Below are 26299 nucleotides of genomic sequence, written 5' to 3' on the forward strand. Positions count from 1 at the left end.
GACCATGTTAAATTAACTTAAATTGTGTTCTGAATGGGAAGGAGAAGGGGAGAATATGCAGAAAGCGATGTTCTGAACAGTGTCACGAGGAAATTGCGTGGTTTTAGGATGTGACTTGTGCTGAATTCCAGTCCAGTAGATATTTGGGTTGATTTTAAAATAAGATGCAAGTCAATTATCTGAAAATTTGTCAATTATTGTGACAATATTTAAACAAAATAGGAATTTATTATTACTTATAAAATATTTATATAATTATAATTTAACAAGATTGTATAAAGTGGTTCTCAATAAGAAAGTAAAAAATATTATAATGTGAAAATAAAATGTTTAATGAGAAAATTGGTTTATTTTTATATATTTTTAAATATAATTGATTACAAATTGATAATCTCTAGCATATTTATCGTGTATATATATCGTGTATATATATAGTCCTAATTTTTTTTTTACACGCCAAATTATTTTCATTCCAAATCAAAATGAAAAATCAAAATTTCTTGAGTAAAAAGAAAGAGGACAAGAATAGAATGGGAAAAAAAAAGAAGAAAATATTGGGAAAAAATGTAATGTTTTTCGGGAAAAAAAAGGAATTAAATTCCGCGATTGAAGGTATATGCGGAAATGCGGGTAATTTAAAATATCTCGTTACATGTGTACAAAAAAAATTACATTTGTAATGCCGCTTAATACTAGGTGCTTTCAATTCGAATTGGAAATTACTGGATGAAGTCTACTCGCCGGTGGACCGTGCAACGGCACATCAAGAATCCCAGTTATCTCTCCAACCTAACCTGAAACGATAAGAGGGACGCTTATGTAAATTTGTTAATAAAATTATCTTGGAAAAAAAAAAAGGAACGAGGATTGTTTGACTTTTTTTCTCGTTCTTTATTTCTTTTTTTTTCTTTTTTCATCTCTTGCTCACAAGGGGAAATTCATATTTTAAAATTACTTTTTCATCTTTAGATTCATTTATTTTTTAAATGTAAAAAATTTAATCTTATCTTTTTATAAATCTCTTTTTATCAAAATTAAATCAATTCATAGATGTTATTGTATTAATTATACCATGTTAATTATACCATTTGAAGATTATTCTTTAAAAGATGATGTTATAAATACTATCAAAAATAAAATTATCTCTTCATTACATATATTTAAAATACACTTATGAATATCGATTCAAGAGGGTAATAATATTGAAAAATATTAAATTATCTTAAATATATATGTATATCGTATTCAAACTTTAGAAACTATATTTGTAAGTTAAATGAAATCTAATCACATATACACATATGTACATATATCAATATTCATAAAATTAACATCACTATTGGCTCCATTGAAAGAATCCATAAAAGATATTTCGTTTTAGATTCTTTTGTTTCTCTTACCTTTATAATCTTACAATTTTCTTTTCATTAAAAAAGAGAAAAATAAAGATTCAATCTCTCTCCATGGAAAAATTCTTCTCACTCTCTCTCTCTCTCTTTTTTTTCAAATATTCAATTTTTCATACGAGTGGCGGATGAAGAAAAATTGTTTTTCGAAAAACAATATCCGGCTAACGGTTAATCTTTTCTACGTCGTGAGAAAGTTTCTATTTCTTACGTTGCCCGCGTTCCCAATGGATAGCCTCGTTGATTCTATTTCGTACAATCGATTTTCATTCAGCTGCAGTTGCTCAGGGGCCTCGGTAATTAATTCGCTGAATCTGGCGGCCACTTGCTTCCATTTTACCAGATCAGCCGGCTGAAAAGGCAAAGTGAGATCGATCAGTCGTGACGAAATCTTCATTCATGTGTTTCGTGATTCCTCTTTACCCGTTTCCAACATCTGAAAGCTGAATCGACGAAACACTTAAAAAAAAAAAAATGTTTTTACAATAATAGAGACTAAATAAAAATATAAAAGATCCTTGAACGAGTCCAATTTTTACATACAAAGAACAATAAGCAATGAATAAACTACAATCTTATTAATTGAATTTGTTATGAAAAATTGATTGAATTGATTTTGAATTGATTCATAAGAATTTACAATATTTAAATTATTTTATTTATTAAACATGGAGATCATATGAGAAATAAAGTAGAAACATTTTTTGCACAATCATTTATCAATTCCTCTTCACACAATTATCAATTCTGTTTCTAGTTCTGCTTCTGTTTCTCCTTCTCCTTTCCTGCTTTTATCATTTCACTCTTATCATTTTTTTCATCCTTCCTTTGTCGATTCTTCTACTATTATCTTCTTTGATATTGTCATTTCTAATTTGTTATCCTATTTTTTCTTAATATTTCATCATATCTCCCTATTTTTTTGTGAAGAAAATTAAAAAAAGATAGAGATGATAGAATAACGTTATTGTCATACGAAACTTTTCGTTTCCCAGAAGCTTCGAATATAAATGCATATGACTAACTTTTTCTACGCGAATAAAGAGGTCGAATGTCTCAAAAAACTTTACACATTTTCAAAGTTCTAAAGTAATTGGTATGCTAATGTTCATTCAGTTCTCTTATCAAAAGATAGCTCGCCTTTTTTCATTCTACATCCTCCTCAGTTCCAAGAACAAAGTTTCCTTTTTAATACAATACAATAGCATCAGGTTGCTTGTTATTCCTACATCCTCTTACTCTAGATTATAAGTAACAAACTGGCGGCACGTGAGCCGAATATCAAAGCTTCTAATAACAAGCAAGTTCTTCAATCAAACGAAACTGAATGATAAAAATTTAACATACAACTTTCTATACAGTCTTGTCAATAAGGCATAATGCAGATTAATTTTTACTGATCGAAATTTCAACTTTCAACAATATATACATATATATCTTATTTCATTAAGACAATTGTACTTTTATGAATATAAAAAATATAAAGCGGTTTAAATTGCCATGAAACAATTATCAAAAATGAATTATCGGAATTCTTGTTGGTTGGTCAATAGAAACCAACATCCAGATCAATCAACAAAGCGTTTGTGATATTGGTTATCGATATATTCCTTATATCAAGCAGTGTATATAAGGCAACAAGCCTTTGATCCCAGATGTATTTGACGTCACTATAGCTATTGGCTTCTTTGTGAATTGCTGTGGCACGTGCTGGCAACATCGGGTTCCGCTTCTCGACACGTTATGCACATCTTCTCTTATGTCACAACTTGTAGAATAATCGTTGTATACAAGCACGAGCAAGTTAAGGTACGAATATTTGAAAGAATTGTTCTTGAAACTATTTCTTTTTAAACTAGCTTAAGATAAGTAATTCTCACTGTTAATGTAGAATCTTTTTGCAAAAAATGACTCTTAAGAATCGTACATTTAAACGTATTCACAAGAATTTATTTGCGAATAATGTTTGCTTGGCTATGATGTTATATCAAAAGAATCTGTTCTCGAAGTCAGAGTGCATTTCGTTAATTCTCAATGAATTTAACACTGTATTTATACCAGAACGAATATGATACTTCTCTAACTTAACAAATAGTTTTTTCTAATGCAGGTACATTAAAGCTTAGTCATAATATGATAGAAGTTGAGATGGAAGTTGTAATATAACATCTATCATGGCATAATAATAGAATTCTCAATGAAAGCGATGTAACAAATAAATTAAAATATATTAAACTATTGATCTAGATATTTGAAAAAAAAATTAATTCAAACGGGTCGAATAATTTAAAAAAAAAAAAGAAAAAGCTTCAATTATATGTTATTCATTTATATGTTTTAAATTCTAAACTTTAATTGATTTTATAACCTCACTATATATCATTTTCACTGAGAATATAATTAGAAATTGTTGAATCGTGTTTACCCTCTTACGTTAACGTAGGATCCTGTTTGATCATTAAAATTAAGTTACGTTGGACATGGCTAGTTCCATGTATACATCTGAAAATAAAACTAACAAAGTGGCATAAAAAGATATTATCTTTTGTCGGATAGTTTTATAATATAATATGAATTTGCCTGTAGGTATTATATTTTTGTCTTATTGTAATATAATTTGGAGGTTATATACCATTTGAATATGACAATATTTCAACCATGAATCCAAATTTATATTATTTCGACGATCCTTAGAAGCAGAGACGAACGAGAGTTTGATCTCTAGTGTGGCAATTTTATTTCATATTCGGTTCGGGTTTGGGATAGTTTACCGTTAAAGTGAAGAAGACTGGAAGCAGTGCAATCGGAAGCGGTGAACCACGAAGCTCTGATCTCTCGGATGGAGGACCAGAAAGGGTCAAGTGTCTCAGTAAATCAAGAAGACCAGCCAATAGCTCTCCATGACGACCACCAACATCCTGTCGTATCAATCCTAGGGCGTCTCTGGCGATCATGTGGGCGGTCACTCCGGGATTATCAGCTGGTTATCACATAAAAATGTTTATTTAGTTGTATTCTTTTCCTATCTCGAAAATATATATTGATTCATTAAAGAAGATTAAAAATTTATAACAGAATGATAGATTCTTTTTATATGTTACTTAAAAAACGATACATATATTGGTTTAATTATAATTTAATTATTAATAGGAATAAAAAACTTTCTATTATATTATATTTGAGAAAGTTAATTCTGGATATAATAACTTTTTAGTGAAAAATTTTTCCACGAATATTTCAACGTATAATTTTTTTTTTACTTTATAGAAAATAATTCGATATTTCTTTTCTATATAAAATCATAATTGAGATATTATCCATTTTATAAATTAGCATTATTGTTTTCTTCTCTTATAATACATATATATATGGCGTACTTTTATCTCAATTTAATAGAAAACATCGTATAATTATTTTATATAACGAATTAATTGATAGTTTTTTTAACAGAGAGAAAAACTTCTGCTCTATAATTGAAAAAATAAAATACATTTCATTCAAGTCGTGAAAATTTTAATAAATTACTGAAAAAGTTTGTCGATTCGTATTTATCTTCCCAATAACAAGCGTCGATTTTAATTAGAGCCGCGTGTTTTTTTTTTTTTTTTTTTATAAGTTAGGATATCGTGTCGAAATCTGTCATGTTCGTTATTCGAAACGTGTCAAGAGAGGGGGAACACGAGTGTACACTGTTTGCAATTTTGAGGTTAGGTAACGCGCGAAGAATTATTACTTAAGCGAACTCGTTAATTTTATCGACGATGCTATCCTTTCGCCAAATTGCACACGGATACGCTACGTGTGCGAAAATTTATTACGTTGTTCATAATGCAAACGATTCTCGAATTGTTCTAGTCGCACGGTCGAACTGGCCGATATTAATACAACGGAAGTGAAGAGAAACGAGAAAATTTAGTTTATTTAATTTATGTGTACTACGTGATACGATATAATATTATATCGTAAAAGGATACATATTCATTCGTATGCATTTATAACAGTGGCTCTCAATCTGTGAAATTAATAATATTAATAATAAATTGCGTCAAAATTTTTATAGGTTATACGAATACGATTTAGAAGAAAAATTCTATTTGCTCGACTTGACAGGTTAATTGTCGCACGAATGAATTAGGAGAAAAGAAGCTTCTCAATCTGAATTATCTATATTATGATAATGATCTGAATTATCTATATGAATGATCTATATTAAATAGTATTGAATTTTTAAGAAGTTTCAAGATATTTAAAAAGAAAAGAATTCCATTTGTAGATCACATTTATGCAAATATTTTCTTATAAAGTTCTAAATGAGAATAATGGTTCGAGAATTATTTTAAAGGAATTTTTTTAAAGAGGAAAAAATAAAGAGAATTCTTGGTTACCCAGAAGAAGCTGCTGGACGTGCTGGGGCATGACGGGTTTCTTTAAATGACATAAGAAAAGTTGTAACGCTGCTGCGCATTCCAAAGCCGCGTCATTGTTCCCTAAATGAGGTTTCTCTCCTTTCTTCAAAGAATTTAAGATCCTTCTTCTGAGATCACGACGGCCTGCACGTCGGAATAAACCTTCCTCTCTGGCATCTTGAAACCCCGAAAACAGTTTTTTGAATTTTTTAATTAAAATAACGGGCCAAGAAAGAAAAAGAAATTTATTTAACGATGTTAATTTATAAATATGAATGAAGAAACATATTGCGATTTCGTATTTCTTACGTTCTTTCAGGAAGTTGATGATTTGCTTCACCGTCTGCAACGATTTTTTCGATATTATGTCATCGTCTGTGTCCTGTCTGCGAAGAAATATTCGGTGGATGAGCTTTCGTAGCGCCATCTACGATGGTGAACGATACTTAAACAAAGTAACTAGATATAAAATCGTTAAAGGTGTAATTCGAAAAAGGAATTCTCGAAAGTTTTAAAATAAAAAGTTTTAAATTTATATGACATAATGAATTTTAATTAAGCTTTCCTTATAGAATATTAATCGAAATTTTGAAAGAAAATAAAACAATTTCCTGCCATTAAAAATTACTTCTTTTATTTAATCTTTATAATATGCATTAAAGTTATTGCTAATAACCTCCCTTTAAAATTTCACGTCTTAAACTGCTTATAGTGTTAATTAAACATCACGTCGAGAGCAAAAACATGAAAATATTGTACCTAATTTATATTCATTTTCCCTTAGCTCGAACTTAATTAAACCTAGAATTAAAATTAAACTTTTTAATAACTCCAGCTTATTATTAGTTGTACAGTATTGTTTCTTAATTCTGAGAGCAAGATTTAATACTCGTAAATAAAAAAAAAAAAGAAATTGAAGAATTATTAAAATAAAATTATCGTTAAAAATATCAAAGAAGAATTAAACGAGATTATTTGTATTCAATATTAATTAAATTCTTGTTAAAAATTTAAAAGAATCGTATCCTTCGAGGAAACACTTTTTTGCACTTAACGAGAAAGAATATTAGTAAAAAGAAAAAGCTTGTCGACTATCATATAAACATTAATTAATTTTTAATAAAAAAAAAACCGGCAATTAAAATAATTATACAAAAAACATGAAGTTGAATACAATTTTCAAATATATATTTTTATCACAGAAATTATTAATTCCACAATAAATTTATTTAATACAATAACAATAATAATCATGTTTTATTATTATTCTTGGTTTAAACTCCGATTGTCTTTGTGCAATTGTTTAATTTCCAACGAGCTCAAAAAAAAATCGAAATGGAAACGCTCAATTTTTTTTTCACGTTAAAAAGAAAATTAACAATTGTTCAATTCAAAACAATTTATCCTAACATTCCCCCCCTCTTTTTCTCTCTCTGTCTCGAATTTTATTTCTTCTGCAATCTTTATTTCTCTTCCGCTTCTTCAATATTTATTATTTACATTATTGCGCCGATAACTTGTCACGGGGAAGCGGATCAAGGTTAACCTAACCTCAATCAATGAATCACCGGAACGATCTCCGTTTCCGGCCACGTAAAGGAAATACGAGATTTTTACGCAACAAGGAGGAAGCATCCACGTCGATTCTGTAACTTATAAAAGCGGCGCGGTATGGATCCGAATTTTAATCATAATCATAATTAAGTATGTTCGACCCGTCCTCTCGAAGATTCTTTCTACTCTGCTCGCTCGTGATCGCGATCTCAGGATCGCCACAATCGTGGAGGTGGGAAGGACAACAGCACATCAGGGATCACAGGCATGCTTCCTGTCCCTCGTGTCGTCGAGAACGGCCAGACACCCTTGTTTCGTGGTAAGAGATTCGAAATTACAAAATTTCAAAAAATTCCAAAAATTCCATTTGATCGAAGAAGATACGCGGAGAGTATCCAAATTTTCCACGATATTTATACAGACCCGCGTAAAATAAATTGTCGAAAAGTTTGTTAGTAAACCAGGTTAACGAAACTCTCTTCCAAAATTTCTCTTATAATATGAATATATCCGCTATATATATGTATATACAAACGTGCTATACTGCTTCACAACTCTCCTCCAAATAGTTTTCAAAAATTGGAAAAAGTAAAAATTAATTTCTCTCTATTCGAAGGGACGAGCCAACTAGAAGAGAATACCGTGGACTCGAGCCAGAAACCAGTCCTTGGCAGATCGGTGAACCGTACCGCCTATTCCCCTATGCCAATCCGTACGAGAGAGGCGTTAGAGGCAGAGGGAGCTCACCTTTCGCGCGATCAACAGCCACCTGCAAACGCGAGAATCCCTTCACCATCGGGACAGATCTCGATTTTGACCTGGCTGCTCCGCAAACCCCCCCTATCCGCGGCGTGAACAGCCTCGCGACGGATACAACGAGCTGGTATCGAAGCATGCCCGGACCCGCGGAACCCAGATTCTCTAGAAGCCAAGCGAGGACAACGTATCAAGCTAGGAGACCTAATTTCTACGACGCGATCAGAGGCCAACCCGACCCGTCCAATAAACCGTATCCCACGGGCTACGCCAACGATGAATTCAATTATCAAAGTTCTTCGAACAACTTCAAAAGACCTTACGAGGGATCTTTCAAGAGAACGATGCACTGGGATGACAAGTATTTCGACGACACGTTCATCCAGAGTAATCCTATGAGCGAGACACCTGACCAGTATTATAACGGAGGATGGAACAATGGGATTTCGTATGGGAGAGATCGAGCGAGAAATCAACGGTATTTTCAATCTGGAAGGAATCAGTATGGAAATTATGGAATGAACTACCACTCCTCCTCGCCAAGAGTCAAATACAATTCGCATAACCTGCCAACGGATCTCAACACGCTGAAAATGGTGCAGAGTGTTGGAAGAGGTGGTATGGAGATTGTTAATAGCAGCAGGTAGGAATTAGAGAGGTTATGTTATGCGTTGCATGCATTAAGAGTGAGACAGTTCTTGGTGAAATGGATTTTTCCAATTGAATATGTCATTTAATATTTTAGAAATATTTTTTTGAAGATATATTTTGTGATTCTATAAATCATATCTTTTTTAGATTAAAAAAAGGAATTTATACAGAAGTGTAATAAGAATACACTGTCTCACTCAATCACTTTGTCTTTTAATATAAATTGTTTATAAGTTAATGAATAAATCTAAATCTATATGTTCAATTTTATCTCTAGATTTGATCTTTGTTTTTATTCAATATGCAATTAAATAAAATATATTTTACTATTTCTTTTTTTACACGATACACTGTCTCACTTTATCACTTTGCCTTCTAATATAAATTGTTTATAAGTTAATGAATAAATCTAAATCTATATGTTCAATTTTATCTCTAGATTTGATCTTTGTGTTTTTATTCAATAAGCAATTAAACAAAATATATTTTACTGTTCCCTATTTTATATGCAGAATTCTTTAAAAATGACTTACATGTTAAAAATCTTCTTGTTGTTTAAATTTTCAAGTTTATCAGGTAATGGCTTGATTGAAATTTATCAACTAAAAATTTAAAGAAGCTTGTTCCACAATCTATGACTTGCTTATTGTTTCTAGTTTCCTAGTTTTTATCTAGAACTGTATCTATAGAAATTGATTTACTATTTTTCACAACAGATGGCAGAAGCAGTCAGAAAAGCAGAAAGAACAAGATGCAATTACGAATTACGAGATCGATGAAAATGACGATCAAAGGGGAAGAGGAATGATGGATGACGATTATCAAAATAATAAAGAATTCGAGTCTCACGAGATGATGCAACAAAAAGAGATTAACAGGGATGTTTCGCGAGGGAGCGGTAATTCTGGGGACAAATCTGTGTTCTCGAGGAACAATTCCCAGAGTGAAACTTCCTCGCAGACTGGATTGGAATTGGAGAAAATCACCGATTCTGCTCGTGTGTCTGAGGAGACCACAACAGGATTATGATTGTCCTTTGATGGGTTTAGAATTGACGGTTCTAGAGCGATCTAGGGAATTATCGTCGAGAGATTGGTAGATGTGTTAAATGTACAAGTACATGCCATAAACTATGAATTCTTGAAACCTAATAATCTGTGACTGTTTTATAATAAATTGTTTTGAGAAATAAATTTTCGTAGAAAAAATTAACCGTTGTTTCCTTTTTTTTTTAACCCGAGAAGATATAAAAAGATCGGAAGGGAACGAATAAAATGTTTTATAAAAATAGTAAAATTTTTTTATATCTTTGCTTTTTTTTTTATAAAATTTCATCGAAAATATCCGTGAAAATGATTCTACGTGTATTTATACGTATACGTATATGTATATCAAATAATGTGTTTACTGATGCGATATTTAAACATTTCATACGAAAAATGTGTGATAGTTGATACGATCGAATTAAAAGTAAAAATAACAAAATGAAATTTATTCAATGTTATATAACATATGGATATTCATTTAATTATATTACAATATTAATACGAAATTATGAATTCTCTAAACATATATATATATATATATATATATATATATATATATATATATATATATCATAATATTACCTTTCAAATTAACATGTAATTACAGAACTTTATATATTCTTGTATAGCATTATAATTGTATTGAAATAGTAATATTATAAAATAAAGGTATACATAATGGAAATTGATCTCGATATGCGTTCGAAGGCGAATTTCAAAAGGAAGAAAATAATAATGATTGATGAATTAAAAATATTCGAAAGAAGGAACACATATATATATAGGAATAAAAATGAGTGTAAAATTTTTTTTACTCGATGATTCGTATGACTCCGATTACGAAGTCGGAGGTAATAATTTCTAGCGAAATTATTCCACAGAGGTGTCCTCTGATCAAAGAAGGGAAAGAGGGAATTGCGACGATTCTTGGAGAGGGGAGGGGAGGGGGGAGAAGAAATAACGAAAGCATTGTGTCAAGATTAAAAGCACTCTTTAAGGGCGAAAAAGAAAAAAATTTCGATCACGGCAGAAAAGAAAAGAATCGTGGAAAGAATTATAAAGCAGTCTAACCTTTTTCTACCTTCCAGACTTTCTTTCAACTTCTAAAGTTGAAAGGAAATGGCCGGGGCACGAGTTTCGTTTTACGTTAAGGAAAATTATGCACTGAGAAAATAAACTGGTAAAATTAGTTATATATATATATATATATATATATATATATATATATATATATATATATATATATATATACATTGATATAAAATAAATTTCTTCTGCATTCTGAATCTCAGAAAAAAAAAGAGTATTTTTATATGTATATTCGATACAAAAATTACAACATTGTCGAAAATAATTTGATGCAAATTTTTAGAAATTAGAAAAAGAATGAAAAGTAGAAAAATATCAGGAACTGTAACTTGTGAATTGCAAACGCAAATGCGTACTGTTGGTAACGTGTTCTCCAATACGATTTAGTAATCATGAAACGGAATATCAGCGGAATAATATTATTGTTCAACGTTTACGCAAGGGGCGTCGTTAAATATTTTGGAAAAAGTTATGCAATAACTTACGAATAATAACGAAATTAAATTTTTTGCCACATAATTAATAAGTTTGTTATTCCTTCTTGCATAAAATTGTAAATTAAATTAAAAAAAATTGGAATAAATGATAATATAATAGGAGATGTAAACAAATATTTAATTAAAATTCATTCTTCTGCATCAATCAAATTTAAAATGTTATGTTTAATAAAAATATAGAAAAATGTAGAATTGTATAATTAAAAATATTCTTCTTCCTAAAATTCATTCTTCCTCAATAATCAGATTTGAAATATAATCAATATATTTTAAAATAAAGGCTCATACAATTATAATAAAAATATAATATAATATAAATAAAATATAAATATTATATTTACTTGATTAATATAGAACAATAGATTCAATTATGCAGATTTAAAATATAGACTTATACGATTAGAAATATTATTTACTTGATTAATCCAGAAATATATATTATAAATTTCTTTAGAAAAAAAACTTTTGACATTTTTACAAATTCATTCTTCTGCATCAATCAAATTTAAAATGTTATGTTTACAAAATATAGAAAAATGTAGAATTGTATAATTAAAAATATTCTTCTTCCTAAAATTCATTCTTCCTCAATAATCAGATTTGAAATATAATCAATATATTTTAAAATAAAGGCTACAATTATAATAAAAATATAATATAATATAATATAAATATTATATTTACTTGATTAATACAGAACAATAGATTCAATTATACAGATTTAAAATATAGATTCGTACGATTAGAAATATTATTTACTTGATTAATCCAGAATTATATATTATAAATTTCTTTAGAAAAAGAACCTTCGACATTTTTACGAATCCAATTAATTATTTATCGATACATCTTTACATCAAAAGTGTATTTAACGTAAATCCATTTAACGTAATTCTATCGACAACTCGAGAACAATGCAACAGATGTAGGAACCGTCTGTATCGTGTCACGCGATGGCGCATCCATCCATTTCACGCACCGCGTGAATCGAATCAACGGCCGGTGTCAACAATGGTGTCTCAACATCCTCGGAATTCCGCACAATCAGCTCCATTGCGTACGCGCGATTTCGAAACCGAGCCTCCCGCGAATTCCTTTAAAAACTCGGCTGGCCGCCCCGAATCGTCACAGTTCAACAGTCGAACACCGTTCCAACAAGTCGAACAAATCCAAGAAAGGAAGAAGAAAATGAATCTCAACGCGAGTTTCGTACTTCTGTTGCTGGGACTGGCCCTGTCCCAGGCAGTGCCCGCGGCGAAGATGGAGAAATCGTTGGAGAAGGAGGATCTGAAGATCGAGGAGGGGGGGGAGGATCAGGACAGGTCGAAGAAATCGATAGTCTGCCTGGACTCGGCGAGCCTGCTGCCTCAACAGCAGGCCTACAGCATACAGGCGGCGCCACAACCGCCCGTGCAAACGTTCAACATCCAGCCGGTGCCGCAACGCATTCAAACGTTGAACATCCAAGCTGTTCCCCAACCCGTGCAGACTCTCAACATCCAGCCCGTCCCCTCCCCGATCCAGACGTTGAGCGTGATCCAGCCACCGATCCAGCCCCAGGCCTCTTTGAAGGTAGTCCAACCCCCCCAACCTCCTTGCCCCCCCGCCCAAACGAACGTGAACATCATCCAACCACCGAAGGAGGAGAAGGCTGTGAAGCCAGTTGTCGAGACGGTGATCGAGAAGGAGAAGATCGTGAAGCCTGAGCCCAAGCCGGAGAAAATGATCGTGACGAAGGTGGAGAAGGAGGTGGTGCCCATGGTGCCGGTGTTCGAGGAGCACATGGTCGTGGTCCCTCAGAAACCTGTCATGATGGTGGCCGAACAGGAGCCGATGACCACATTCGTCAAGGTGCCACATTGCCATCACTGCCAACAGTCCGTGATGCAGTGCAGCTGCAAGCAACAAGGAGTGCCCGCTCTGGGATCCACGGTAATGGTCGAGCCGTCCATACGAGTGATGGGAATGAAGGAACGATCCATGGGAAGACACGTGATGACGCCATCTCATCATCATTATCGTGGCCTCGAGCGTGTAAGTTGAAGTTATCGTTTGTTTTTCTTTTCCTTTGTTTTGTTTTTGTTTTGGTTTGTTTTGGGAGGAGAAAAGATAATTAATCGAAGGACTTCTGCTGTTTGTTTTCTACAGCTCTGATGATAAGGAAGAAATCTAGAGAGATATTGGGAAGATATCGAAGAGTGGATTTAGTTAATAATTGTAATCGAAAATATATAAATGTGAAAAATATGAATAAAATTCGATGAAAATATATATGTGAGTCTATTCTTCAATTCTATGCAATTACCAAAATTACCTTCCAAATTGATCAAATTATATAAATTTATATGTTATAAATCAGAAAATGATTGAAATTGATTGATCCGAACGATTGATCGATTGGTTCTACGATAAAGGCAAGTTTCAATAATTGAGCGTTTAATCAATGGAAACCAACTTTAATAATTAATTGCGATCACACACTGTACGTAGAAATTTAACGAGAAGGTAACGATAATAATAATAGAATATTTCAATTTGTATTCGTTAATTAAATTAAACGTTATTCTCCATTGCATTGGACCTAATCCAATTACGAATTTTCACCAAGATAATTACGAGATCCGTTTATAAATAATGACGACAGAGTTCTCTACTATCGTTGCACGACTCTTCCCAAACAGGAGGAAAAGTCATAATTAAAATTCTCCAAGCTGACAGCCTTTCCGGATAAAGGATCCATTTACCAAACTCGACGAATATTTGAAATCACTTACACCTTGAAAAATCGACTATCACCGACGATTTATCACGCTACGTCCAACGAAATGGACCGTGTTCCTTTCTAAAGAAACGTGTTAAAGCGCGCCCAATAAGAGACTCATTTTATATAGGGATTTTCGAATTATTCAAGTTGTCGATACTATGCGAGAACGAGAATTGATTATTCTTTATAATTATATTTTATATGTTAGAGCAACCACTGATGATCCAATTTGCATCATCCGCGTTATTTTTCTAATACGTATTTGATTGGATAATGGACAATCGATCCCGTATTTAGCATTAATATCAAACTAGTTTAGTTTAGTTTAATTCGTTTCCGTGTATACCATTATTAAACAACGTTTATGTACTAATTATTATATATATTTTTATATTACATATTATATTATATAAATATACAACTATAAATTTTTCTCTTTTTATATATTGTAAAATTGTTTTGATTTGTCCATATATATATAAAAATATATATAATAACGAGAATTAGAATTAATTAATGAAAAGCGTTATCGATCACCGATGAGAAATAAATGGAAATAGATTTCGATAAAATTTCCTTCGAAATCTGACGAGATACGATAAATAATGAAACGTCAATTTGCACTAACCTCTTCGAATTTTGCATGCCCATAATTCGTTTCATGGGCTGAGAAACGCGCCCAGATTTCTGGAGGACGGTCTGTTCACTTGTTCACGACATTCAATAATTAACCGTGGAATTTTAAAGGTTCATACCGGCCCGAAGGTTACGTGATGCCGTGTTTATTATTTTCTGCGAGCGACGCGAACGTATCCGATTAACGCGCCATAGATGAACGCAATCTTTTGTCCTGTTGGCGAGGTTAGACAGGCTCCTCTGTTTTCGAGTATGTATATTGTGTTCTCTTGCTGTCGAGTAAACAACACTTTCGTGAACAACATTTTTGAAATTGAAATTATATATTTAGATAGTTTGATATATTCGAAAGAATGTACGGTGAAATTTGATTTAAAAATTTATTTCGACAATTATTTTTAATTAATCTCGAATTTAAAGATATAATATATTTTATGCGATGATGGAAGTATAAAAATTATTCAAAATTTGATTTGACCGGAAATTATAATATATTTTATGCGTTATATGTTGATTGTGAAATTTATTAATAAATTCAATGATTTATTCTTAACAAATCTTGGTTAAAATTTAAAACTAAGCATTGTTTTAAAGCTAAAATATAAATTATTGAAATTTAATTATTTACAATTAATTCTATGATATTTTGAAAGTGAATTTAACATTTAAATACTTTTTTAGAAATATTTTACATAAAATTCTGATAAAATTTAAATTTCAATAATTATTTTTAATACGTTTTTTTATATTAATATTTATATTTTATTTATATATATATAAATTATTAAAATTTAACTTTTTATTTTACTTTTTATTTATAATGAAAATTATTCTGTGTAGTATCAATTAATTAAATTAGTTTAAATTAGTTTTCTTCTCATAGAATTCAAAAACTATTTAACGATCCGACTTGTACGGAAATGATCAATATCCGAAGCGAAACCGCAAGTTTGTATTTAATCATTAACTTAAGGAAATAGCTGGAAATTGCGGGAGCACCGATGCACTTAAAATATCTACTGGATATATTGCATAATAATTATATTGAATGAATAATTTACAATGAATTAATATTTAATAATAATCACATTCAAAATTTATGAATACCAATGAAATTATAATAACATGATTTTTGAAATAAAAATCTGTTAAAATTTTATTAATATTTTTTAAGAAAAATATCTTTTTTATATGTTACGTATTAAAATACAAAATTCAAACTTTTTAATATCTTACTCCTCAATTATTACATTCATGAAAAATAAATTTAATTGTACATACATAAATTAATTCTATATATTTACAAAATATATTTACATATTTATGATATGTTTTCATATTCGATCCACTTTTTCATCCAATATTTTAGACTTCAAAATAAAAGTTGGTAAACAAAAATTTCGATTCAGATATTTAATTGATAAGCAATTGAAGTTTGCATTAAACGAGATGGAACTTCTATTCTCGTCGCACTATCGTTTCGTTCTTTATCTTCGTCTCCCTTCATCCAATGCAAATTTCAATTAGAAATAATTAAATAAACAAGTCTCGATCAATATTTTTGCACATCGAAACTTTTACGTTCGTCTTATCTTTCAAAATCGACTCTCCAAACATATTCCATATCATGTATAATATTAACATCCTATGCGATTTAAACCTTCTACGTTACATTATTATACTCCCAAGAGTAATTGCGCAACACAACCTAGATGGCGGCACTATGATCTCTCTAGTCTCAAATTTCACTCTGTTCTTTCTCACTATTCCGAAACGATCCGTTCCAACCTTGGTCTCCTCTTTGCTTCTCTTTTAACACCTCGGCGGGAGCAGAAAGCGACGATGAAGATGTAGCTTCATCATGATCCGAAGCGGATGAACAGGATATTGATGTTCTATCCATGAAATCAACAAGAACCAGCGACAAGAACAGTTTCTCAAGTTTTCGGCCACATATATGTGAAGAACAGAAATGTCGATCTTTTGCGTGAGATGATTCTTCTCTTTTTGTTTTTTTTTTCATCTTATTTATAGCATAAATAATTACTTGCGTTTATCTTATCGGACGAATTGAAATATGCACGACCAAGGAGGCAAGTTTTTAGAGGTTATGTAGATTCGAGCGAACTTTGAACGTACCAGTGTATAGGTGTATATGTTTTTGTCGACTTGTGTACAGTATCTTTGAAACTTTTCACGATATTGACAAGTTTTGATGGTGGATTTAAGGAAAATAGTGATTTTGATTAGATCTTTGTATAGGAGATCCAGAAAAAGGTAATCTTAATTACTACAATAATAACTTTTGAAATTAAAAGAAGTTTCTATAAAAATATTAATTCTAAATGTATTAATCAATTAGTTACCATTAACGATTTTTATTTGAAGATGTTAAAAAAATTTTATAAAATCTTTCTTTCAAGTAAATTGAATTGAACAAATTTTAAATAACAATTAAGTAACAAAGCCTAAGTATTCCTAAAATGTTTCAATAAAAAATTGAAAATAAATTTTTCTAACCAAAAAATTCTAACGAATAATCTAAATTTCTAAAATAAAATAATAAAAATTTAGAAATGTTCCAATAAAGAATTAGAAGCATAATATCATTTAAAAGATTTATTAAATCGATCTTTATGTACGTGTGAGATTATCTACATGAAGAAAATCATGATTCTTCATTTAATGGTCGACTCTATGAATTGTAGTGATTTCTCAACGTACAGCTATGAATCTACCGTCTCCTTGGTCGTATCAATATCAATATCAATTTCGTCGTGGATAAATCTAAGAATAATCCCGGAAACGTTAAACGTGATTGAAAGACACCACGTAAAATTTCCGGATTTTCTTCTCCAAAGACTCCCCTTCTCCATCCCTTTAAATAATCTTCGATTTAGGCGTTAACGAGTGTGATCGAATTCGTGATATTAGTGGCGATAACTGGAATTCTGGCCTCTTTCGCTGCCGTGTTGCGTTTGATGGAGTTGACCATCAACCTGATTCATCCTGTCACCATTTTTATGCTCCGCCAATCTGGTAAATTAATCGTTGTGAGTATTAAAATAAAATTATTTAAAACATTTTTTTTTTTTTGGGAATAAATTCATTTTCTGAAACGAAGAGAAAAAGAGAGAAACATTATTATATATATGTTATATTATATGTTATATTATCCATAATTATCTTTGTTGAATGCGTAAAATTTCATGGAAATTAATCAACAAATGTCCATCAAAGAAGGAACTGAGGTATTCATATATATACTATATACGTGAACACATTGATATTTGTTTCATGTAGGTCAAAGATATTAACAAATTGCCGACACCAATGTGTCAAATGTGACTGGACGAGCGTGGTACAACTATCGTTAAAATTGAAAGTGGTTCGATTCTCCTGCAACGAATTTCCACGAGAGGAGAATACATACGTATTATACAATTGCGCGTTAAACGGAGAGTCACGTCACGTGATCGAGCTTCCGCCAAAACCAAGCACCGTATCGTATCACGTGACCTGTCTTCGCCTAATGTAGCAATGGAAGTGAGGATAATGTGACGTCCATCTATTATTCCCTTGCGAAAATTAGAGAGAGCTAAAGCGCCGTATCATGACTCGTGATACGTATCTCCACGCCTAATGCAGTGATAATGGAAATGATGTGACGTCACGTTCCCCTCTTGTGAAAATTAGGCAGACATATATATCACGTGATCAAAACCAGGCGTTGCCTCGTGTCACGTGATGCGTTTCTGTTTACAATGCAATGATGCGAACGCGTACGTATTCTTCTGAATATTCTTCCATGAAAATTTATCGCAGGATCGTGATATTTTTAATTTTAAACAACTTTTTTCATTTGATCATTTCTGTTTATCGATTCTCTTAATATAATATTACTATAAACAATTAATGCTTGTGTGAAAGAATCGTGCGGATAATGTGTTACGATTAAAATTATTTTCTTAAAGTTAAAATTTAAAATGAATGGTATTTTTCCTTCGTGAAAATTAATTAATAAGGAACTGATATACTTCTTTATTTTAATCTTAACGAAGATCACAAAATTAATAATCTTTTCTTTTCTTTTTTTTTTCTAATTCCAATATATAACGAAATAATAATTTTCGCTCAATTTCTCGTCCCTCGAAATATCTTTCATCGATTCAATTTAACCGGTGTAAATTTCAACACGGAAAATGATCAGTGATTTTTAAGTGAAATAACCGACGATAGTGGTTCATTTTTCAAGGGGAAACGAGCGGATCGCGTTAAAATAAGATAGGGGGCATCGTTCGAATTAATTAGTTTGCCGCGTTGAATATTCGTCGACGAGTTTGGAGAAAATGGGGAACCTGTCCGCGGGAAGCGCTAACAGCTAAAATATTAGGTTATGTTACGCGATTCCGTCATCGTCCAGCGTCATCCATGGACCTTTGTCGTGCGAATTATTCGAGAAAATTAAATCTCCACCTATCTCCATTAATAATTTCTTATGCCAACGGATCGTATTTTTTGTAAGCTCGTCCAAATACCTCCGCGCCTTCACGAAGATGGACTTTATGCAAATCAGATAAGAACTAACGAACTTTACTTTGCTCTTATTTTCTATCCTTTTCTCTACTTTTCTCTCTCTTAATTTTTATCTTATTTTCGGTAATAATATATTGTGCTCAACTGAACCCGTCATTTTTTTTCTCGTTCTATCATAAAGAAAAGAGATATATTTCTCCTCCGTTTTATTTCCTCTACTTCTCTCTTTGATTCTTTCAAATATTTGGAGAAGAATATCTCTTTTAAAAAATAGAAAAAAAAAATCGAATCATTTGTTAAAATCTATCATAATAACAATTAGACTGCGAATATTTAGAACACGAATATATTTAAATTTTGATCAAAATTGAACAAATTCAAATAAACATTCGCAGTCGAAACGATAAAATGATAATAGGCAAAACACACACGAGAAATAAGAGGCAGGGCTAGAAAGCCCGTGTCCAGTTAATTTTAAATACCTGGCTGTCCGCAGTATGGTACAACCCAAGCTAAAAAGTTGACGTCCAAATCGTACCGGAAGCTGTGCAGCATGACAATATTCCCTGCTCGGGTGGCGGCGGTGGATATAGGGATGCGGCAACCGTTCGTCCCGTATCAGAGAAACGTGTTGGACGTTGTGGAGGAAACTTTCCCGCGGAAAGAGGATGTCATGTTCAGGGAGAGGCTGATAGAAGAGACTGAACTCGATGACGAGGACACCGGTGAACCTGAGAAGAACGTGAGCGAGAAAGGGGTTGAAACGATCTTGGAGGAGATGGAGGAGGGGGGCGATGAAACTAAGGAGATTATTGACGAGGAAGAGAAAGAGGAAGAGAAGGAGGAAGAGAAGGAGGAAGTGGAAGAGGAAGAGAAAGAGGAAGTGGAAGAGGAAATGAAAGAGGATGAGGAAGAGAAGTGAAACGATATCGAAACATCTGACGATTGAATAGAAAAATTACTATCAAAAAGCGGAAAAGATCGGTGAAAATGAGAAATTCTTTCAAATTGTGTAGATTCACTGCTTGAAAATTGTCGGTATATTTTTGAAATATAATATCCAAACTGATACTTTGTTTTAATTCAATTCTTCTGAATATAATTTTTCTTTTTTTTTTTTTGTCATTTTTGTAGAAACGATTTTTAATTTTCCTTCTCTTTCTCTTTTTTTATTATTCGTATTTATCGTTACGAAATTACTTACGAAATTCAATCCTTCTGAATCTAATTTTTCTTTTTTTTTTTTTTGTCACTTTTGTAGAAACGATTTTTAATTTTTCTTCTCTTTCTCTTTTTTTTATTATTCGTATTTATCGTTACTTACGAAATTCAATCCTTCTGAATCTAATTTTCCTTTTTTTTTTTTGTCATTTTTGTAGAAACGATTTTTAATTTTCCTTCTCTTTCTCTTTTTTTATTATTCGTATTTATCGTTACGAAATTACTTACGAAATTCAATCCTTCTGAATCTAATTTTTCTTTTTTTTTTTGTCACTTTTGTAGAAACGATTTTTAATTTTCCTTCTCTTTCTCTTTTTTTATTATTCATATTTATCGTTACTTACGAAATTCAATCCTTCTGAACCTAATTTTCCTTTTTTTTTATTTTGTCATTTTTGTAGAAACGATTTTTAATTTTCCTTCTCTTTCTCTTTTTTTATTATTTATCGTTATTTATCGTTACTTACGAAAATTTCGTAATCGAATATTTGCTAGCTGTTCGAGGAAAAAAGAAAGAAAGAAAGAAAGAAAGGAAATTGGAATTCGGATACGTGAAGTTGATCAATGGGCAAATGGGTGGCACGGAAGGATTTATTGGAGTAAATTACGTGCCTTATGAGATTCGTAATTGTGCAAATGGCACGGATTATTAATTGTACATTGTTATGAAAATTTATCACTATTTCACTTGTTAAATCGCAATTACGGGAAATAATTGTAGACAAAAAACGAAAAATGGCGATGTAAATTGCGCTTACATCAACTTAAGCGATGAAGTGGATGAGGGGATACGCGAGGATTTATCCGAGTAACAATTTTTAATGAATCGTGCACTCGACAGTTTTGAAAACACTTTTTTTTTTTTTTTAATTACGCGATAAAATATCCGGATGTTTGAAATTTTCACTTTTCATTTTCAGATTGTTTGACGAGAGTAATATTGATTGATATGTAATTCTTTTTTTTTTTTTATATTTTAAACAATCTCCAATTTCAAAATTGGAACAGGAAATCAGGCAATCAGAATTAGAATATCCTTAAATTAATTTATCCATTTATCAAATTTATTAATAAATGTACTCTTTAATGATATTCCTTAATTTTCGACGATTAATTATCAAATTAAAAAAAAAAAAATTTCAACAATTATCAACACTCGTTTCTTTTTTTCAAACTAAACTTTGATCAGTTTATATTTTCGAATCTGTCGATTAAAAATTTTAATTCAGAATTATATAATTACGATGATCCATAATAATCGCTCTCGAATAATCGCGTGTTCGTGAAACGTCAATTTTCGATTGCCTCGAGCTTTGTCAATTTGCAAGATTAAATTTTAATCAGTGTCAAATTTTCACCCGTTTCTGAATCAAATTTTCAATGGGCTCGATCAATCGTTAACGCACCTGTGATAAATTCTGATAAATTTTCTCTCGCCCCCTCCCTTAGGAAATCGAACACCAACACCTTCTCAAGAGAAGGAGGAAGAGGAAGAGAAGCCACGGATGCCTCCTTTGTAAATCTTTCTCCTCGAAAAAAAAAAAAAAATAACTTAAAAACGAGAACTCTTCGAAACCTCATCGATAATTAATTCCTCTCCCGGATTTTTAATTAAAAACGCGTCAACTTATCACGCGACAGTTGATTAAAAATTGTTGCACCTTCTCGAGAAAAAATATCTTCCGTTATTTCTTCCATTTCTTTTACCGACGATTCGTTCGTTCTTCGTTCATATATAAAAAAAACATTCTTTATTGGAGAAATTAATTTATCTTTGCTTTTCGAATGTTAATAATGTTAATCCATCGGCCACGAAATGTCGCTAATGATTGCATCGATTTTGTCAACTGTGCCCATTGAGTTGCTATAAATATAAAGAGAACTAAATATAATAACTTCTATCTTACACATGTAAAAAGAACACATGTCAGAGAACGTGTTGGGCGTTGGACTGAGCGAAACTAAAATTATACGAGCGAAACGCTCCGCAACTGCGGAGATAAGATAAAATTCTTGGCTATAGTCGACGCTCGGCTGTGTGGCGTCGACTATAGTCGATGCTCGTACCGAAGTGGTCAAAATTTATTCGGTTCTTGCAAGATCGTTCTTCGACTCGGCCTAAAAAGATACTTTTTTTATGTACAATAAAAAAGATCGGAGAAATGAATCCATCGTTTTATAAACAGTGTATATTTTGTCTTCTTTCTCGAAAACGTTCACGTCACATTTTGTTCACAGTTAATTGTTCGATGCTTCCCAGAATGTAGAGCAAATTTTGACTTCCTGATAATTAATAATGTGATCGGCGCATGAATTACAATGCATCATTCCCAGTGAATAATTGAATTTTCAGGCTCGATTAACGATTATCTTCTAATGCACATCGAATTTTCTCATTGCTCTTGATAATTTCTCGTGCTTCATATTGGGATGAAGTTGTATAATTTTCGTTCAAGTTTCTTGAATTTCTTGAATTAAATAATGCACTTACAATAACGGTTCGCTTTATTTATTTATTATATAATTTATAATTTCATCTAAATTGAGCTCCCAATTATATTCAATCCTTTAATTTTAATCCTTATGTAAATATTTATAAGGATATATCTTGAAAAAAGAAGGATGGACAATCTTGTTATTCAATATTATTATTCAATATTAATATTCCTTTTTTAATTTGATGATATGATATGAAATATTCTCGTTTTTAACGCCTTGTTTCGCATCAACTAAGAGAAGAATTTTCCCTTGTTGAAAATTATGGGATAAATTAATGTAAAGATGTAAGGCAAAGAGGAAAGAAAGATAAAGAGAACGAAACGAGAAAATGACATATGGTTACGATAAAAATTATATTTTCCATGTGCATGGAAGTGTTTCCCCTATTTTTTTTTCTTTCTTTCTTTCGAAAAAATAAAACGTCTCGTTTTTTAAACAACTCTCCTCTTTGAAGAACCAGAGATAAACTGCATACTATGACTAACGAAAAGAAGGAAAACACATAGTTTTATGCATAAAAAAGACAAATTTTTTTTTTTATTTCCTCTCGAATAATAATACGAATTTTAAAATTCGAGGAACGGAAGGAAGAATAAAATAAAAAAAAGAGGAAGATTATTCGATATAAATAATTAAAAAAATAACGATAATAATTTTTTTTTTCGAATAAATTTAATATACGAATATATTATTACTTGGAATGTTGGAAATATCGAAATCGAAAGATTTCAACTTTCTTTCTTTCTTTTTTTTTCACAAATATCGAAATCAAGAATCGATCATCGGATGATCGGTCGTGAAAAAAGAAAAAAGCGTGAAATACACGCTTGTGTAGATTGTAGGTTATAGATTAGATAATTTAGCATGAATTTGTAACCAATATGTGAAGAAAAAGAATTTATTACTCAATGGTTAGGATAAATTTTCAAACTCGTGAAAAAAATGGATGTAAGTGTAACGCGGGGATAGGCGAGTTAAGCGAATTTCTCCTTTTCATTCTCACGTTTTTCTTTCTTTCTTTCACAAAAAGTTTCTGTGTTTCACGTTTTACGTAAAAAAAAAAAAAAAAAAAAAATATTATTTATCAAATTTCTCATCCTCTATCGTTGCTCCTCCTCCTTTAAAAAAAATAAATCATCTCCTCTTCCTCTTCTTAACCTCAACCTCTCGTCTCGCGAAACGAAATGCATTAAAATTTATTTTTTAATTAAACAGATATATTTATATATATCTTATATATACGAACGAACAAATTCGTTATTATTTATAATTTTTAATTATAATTTTTATATTATTCGTAAATTTTTTTTCTCTCCAAACTCGATCATCTCAACATTTTAATTTCGAATGAAATATTCATCCTCTCTCCCCTCCCCCTCGACGAAAATCACAAATTAATACCAGTTCATAAATCATTCATATAAATCCGTAATGACAAGGAGTATACACAATTAACAATTTAAAAGATAACAACAACAAAAGTAAAAAAAAAAAAAAAAAAAAATAACACGAGAGAAGAGCGAAAAAAGAAAAGAAAAGAGTTGAAAATCTTTTATTAAAATCCATTATGTCGTCGATTTTTCGCGCAGCTCGAAATCATTCTGACAGATTTGAGCGCGAAATTCCCTTGTTTAAAGTACATTCTACGACCCCAGTACGCGCCATATTTGAACACAGCCGGAACGGTCCTCCTCGGATGGCTGATAGTGTCCTGGATCTCATACGTAAGCCACACTTTTTTTTCTCTCTCTCCCTCCCCATTCCTCCGTTTCAATTATTCCGTCCACCTTTGTCTTTTATCGAAAAAAATATTTTGTTTCCCTTTCACATTGGATCCAATTACATACGGTTAATTAAAAATTCTCCACCGTGCGAAAACCTTTAACCAATTAACATGGTTAATTAACCTGTTATCTTTGGCAAAAAATGATACACTCGATGTATATATATTTAAAAAAAAGGGAAGAAAAGGATTTTTATATCTCCTTCGATCGATAGTGAAAGGAAAAATCTACGAAACTAACATATCTAATAAAAATCATTAAATTCGTTCAGTAAATTTCGATAAATTTCGAAGGATATTGATTTTTTTTCTTTTCTAAATTTTCGAGATTCAAATTCATATTCTCCTTGTAAAAAGAAAAAAAAAGAGGTTGTTGTCAATGATAAAGTTTAAAGCTCCCCCGTGGAAAATTTTCATATTCTCTCTTCGAGGAATAATTTTAATTATTTAATTAACGGTTAATTTTTCAATTTAACTACGGCGTTACTAACGAAACGTTAACACAGAGAACGATTAACTTCGCAGATCGTTTGGATGTTGCTCGCACCCGTGGCGATCAGCATCATCGCCATAATTCTCATTTGCCCGACGACCGCCAAGTGGTGCATGAAACAAATGGTCCCAAACATAGAGGAGTCTTTCAATCAGATGTTGGAAAAATTCCAGGTCTTCCTATCTCAGATACGACAGTGAGGAAAATTGTGGAAGAAAGTGTGAGAAGTAAAGAGTTTAATTCGTCTTCGTACAACTTCGTGCATAAATTGTTATCCGTTTACTCTTCTTCTTCTTCTTCTTGTAACGAATATTAAAAAGAGAAAAAATAAATAAAGATAAAAAAAATACACGCAGTAAGTATTTCTTATGGAAATATCGATCGATTTTAATTTTTCTTTTTAATTATTAAATACGGAGAATAAGATTTTATTTTTATCGGGAAAAAGAATAATAAAAGTAAAATTGTTACTTCTTTCTCTAGTTTCTTTTTTTTTATTCCTCATTCATACCATTAAAAGAGTAAGCAAATTTAAATATTAAAAAAGGAGAGATATAATTGTTATACAAGAAATAATGGAAAATACAATACTCGTAATAATATCGTATTTTAAAGGAAATTTAAACTTATTTAATTTTTTTTTACGATCCTCGTAAATTCCACGTAAATCCGTATAAAGGAAATGAACGAGTGAAAACAAGGGCGTAATAAGTTGCGTCTCTCATTACCATCGAAACAAGCTCATGTTCGAATCCTCCCCGTCCACCCATTTACATTTTTCATCGAGAAAGAAAAAAAAAAAGAGTTTCTTCGTATTTGCGATTCTGCACGAATAAAATGATGAAAATGAAAATACGTTTCGAAAATTCTGACGTTTCGTTGAAGGGGAGGGAAAAAAATGGACGAAAAAATTTGTCAATGTAAAGAAATTAGCGTATTAAGAATCCTCGAATCATATTTTT

At 31.3% G+C, this 26299-nt stretch overlaps 5 protein-coding genes across 9 annotated transcripts; 4 read left to right on the top strand and 1 right to left on the bottom strand.

The window, feature by feature from the left end:
* Positions 1-343: 343 nt before the first annotated feature.
* LOC100578055 lies at positions 344-15022 on the bottom strand. Of its 2 annotated transcripts, XM_003250894.4 has the most exons (6): positions 14798-15022; positions 6122-6198; positions 5792-5989; positions 4178-4386; positions 1618-1758; positions 344-794 (listed from the first exon to the last, which is right to left on the bottom strand). In XM_003250894.4, exons 1-6 carry the CDS (start codon positions 14830-14832, stop codon positions 777-779), a joined length of 678 nt encoding a protein of 225 aa, XP_003250942.1. In that variant the 5' UTR covers positions 14833-15022; the 3' UTR covers positions 344-776. The 2 variants fall into 2 exon arrangements, with proteins under 2 accessions (XP_003250942.1, XP_026298223.1); XM_026442438.1 differs by lacking the exon at positions 14798-15022 and having other exon boundaries at positions 6122-6305.
* On the top strand, positions 7341-9981 carry LOC100578107. The gene is made up of 3 exons (XM_003250895.4): positions 7341-7685; positions 7983-8765; positions 9490-9981. The coding sequence occupies exons 1-3, from the start codon at positions 7519-7521 to the stop codon at positions 9800-9802; spliced, it is 1263 nt and encodes a 420-aa protein (XP_003250943.1). The 5' UTR covers positions 7341-7518; the 3' UTR covers positions 9803-9981.
* LOC100578025 (probable serine/threonine-protein kinase samkC) lies at positions 12402-13666 on the top strand. Its single transcript, XM_003250893.4, has 2 exons — positions 12402-13439; positions 13554-13666. Exons 1-2 carry the CDS (start codon positions 12417-12419, stop codon positions 13557-13559), a joined length of 1029 nt encoding a protein of 342 aa, XP_003250941.2. The 5' UTR covers positions 12402-12416; the 3' UTR covers positions 13560-13666.
* A 1046-nt stretch (positions 15023-16068) lies between the features above and the next one.
* On the top strand, positions 16069-20410 carry LOC100578668 (glutamic acid-rich protein). Of its 4 annotated transcripts, none has more exons than XM_003250899.4 (3): positions 16069-16792; positions 17706-17858; positions 19838-20410. In XM_003250899.4, exons 1-3 carry the CDS (start codon positions 16778-16780, stop codon positions 20261-20263), a joined length of 594 nt encoding a protein of 197 aa, XP_003250947.2. In that variant the 5' UTR covers positions 16069-16777; the 3' UTR covers positions 20264-20410. The 4 variants fall into 4 exon arrangements, with proteins under 4 accessions (XP_003250947.2, XP_016769304.2, XP_026298208.1 ...); XM_016913815.2 differs by having other exon boundaries at positions 16072-17082; XM_026442423.1 differs by having other exon boundaries at positions 16073-17082; positions 17740-17858.
* Positions 20411-24620: 4210 nt separating this feature from the next.
* LOC113218935 lies at positions 24621-25621 on the top strand (the record flags this gene model as incomplete). The annotated part of the gene is made up of 2 exons (XM_026442255.1): positions 24621-24785; positions 25370-25621. Coding segments are annotated over 2 exons (333 nt in total), but the record flags the coding sequence as incomplete, so codon positions are not given.
* Positions 25622-26299: the final 678 nt, after the last annotated feature.

The sequence above is a fragment of the Apis mellifera genome, linkage group LG8 (genome assembly GCF_003254395.2).
Source record: "Apis mellifera strain DH4 linkage group LG8, Amel_HAv3.1, whole genome shotgun sequence".
Lineage (NCBI taxonomy): Eukaryota > Metazoa > Arthropoda > Insecta > Hymenoptera > Apidae > Apis > Apis mellifera.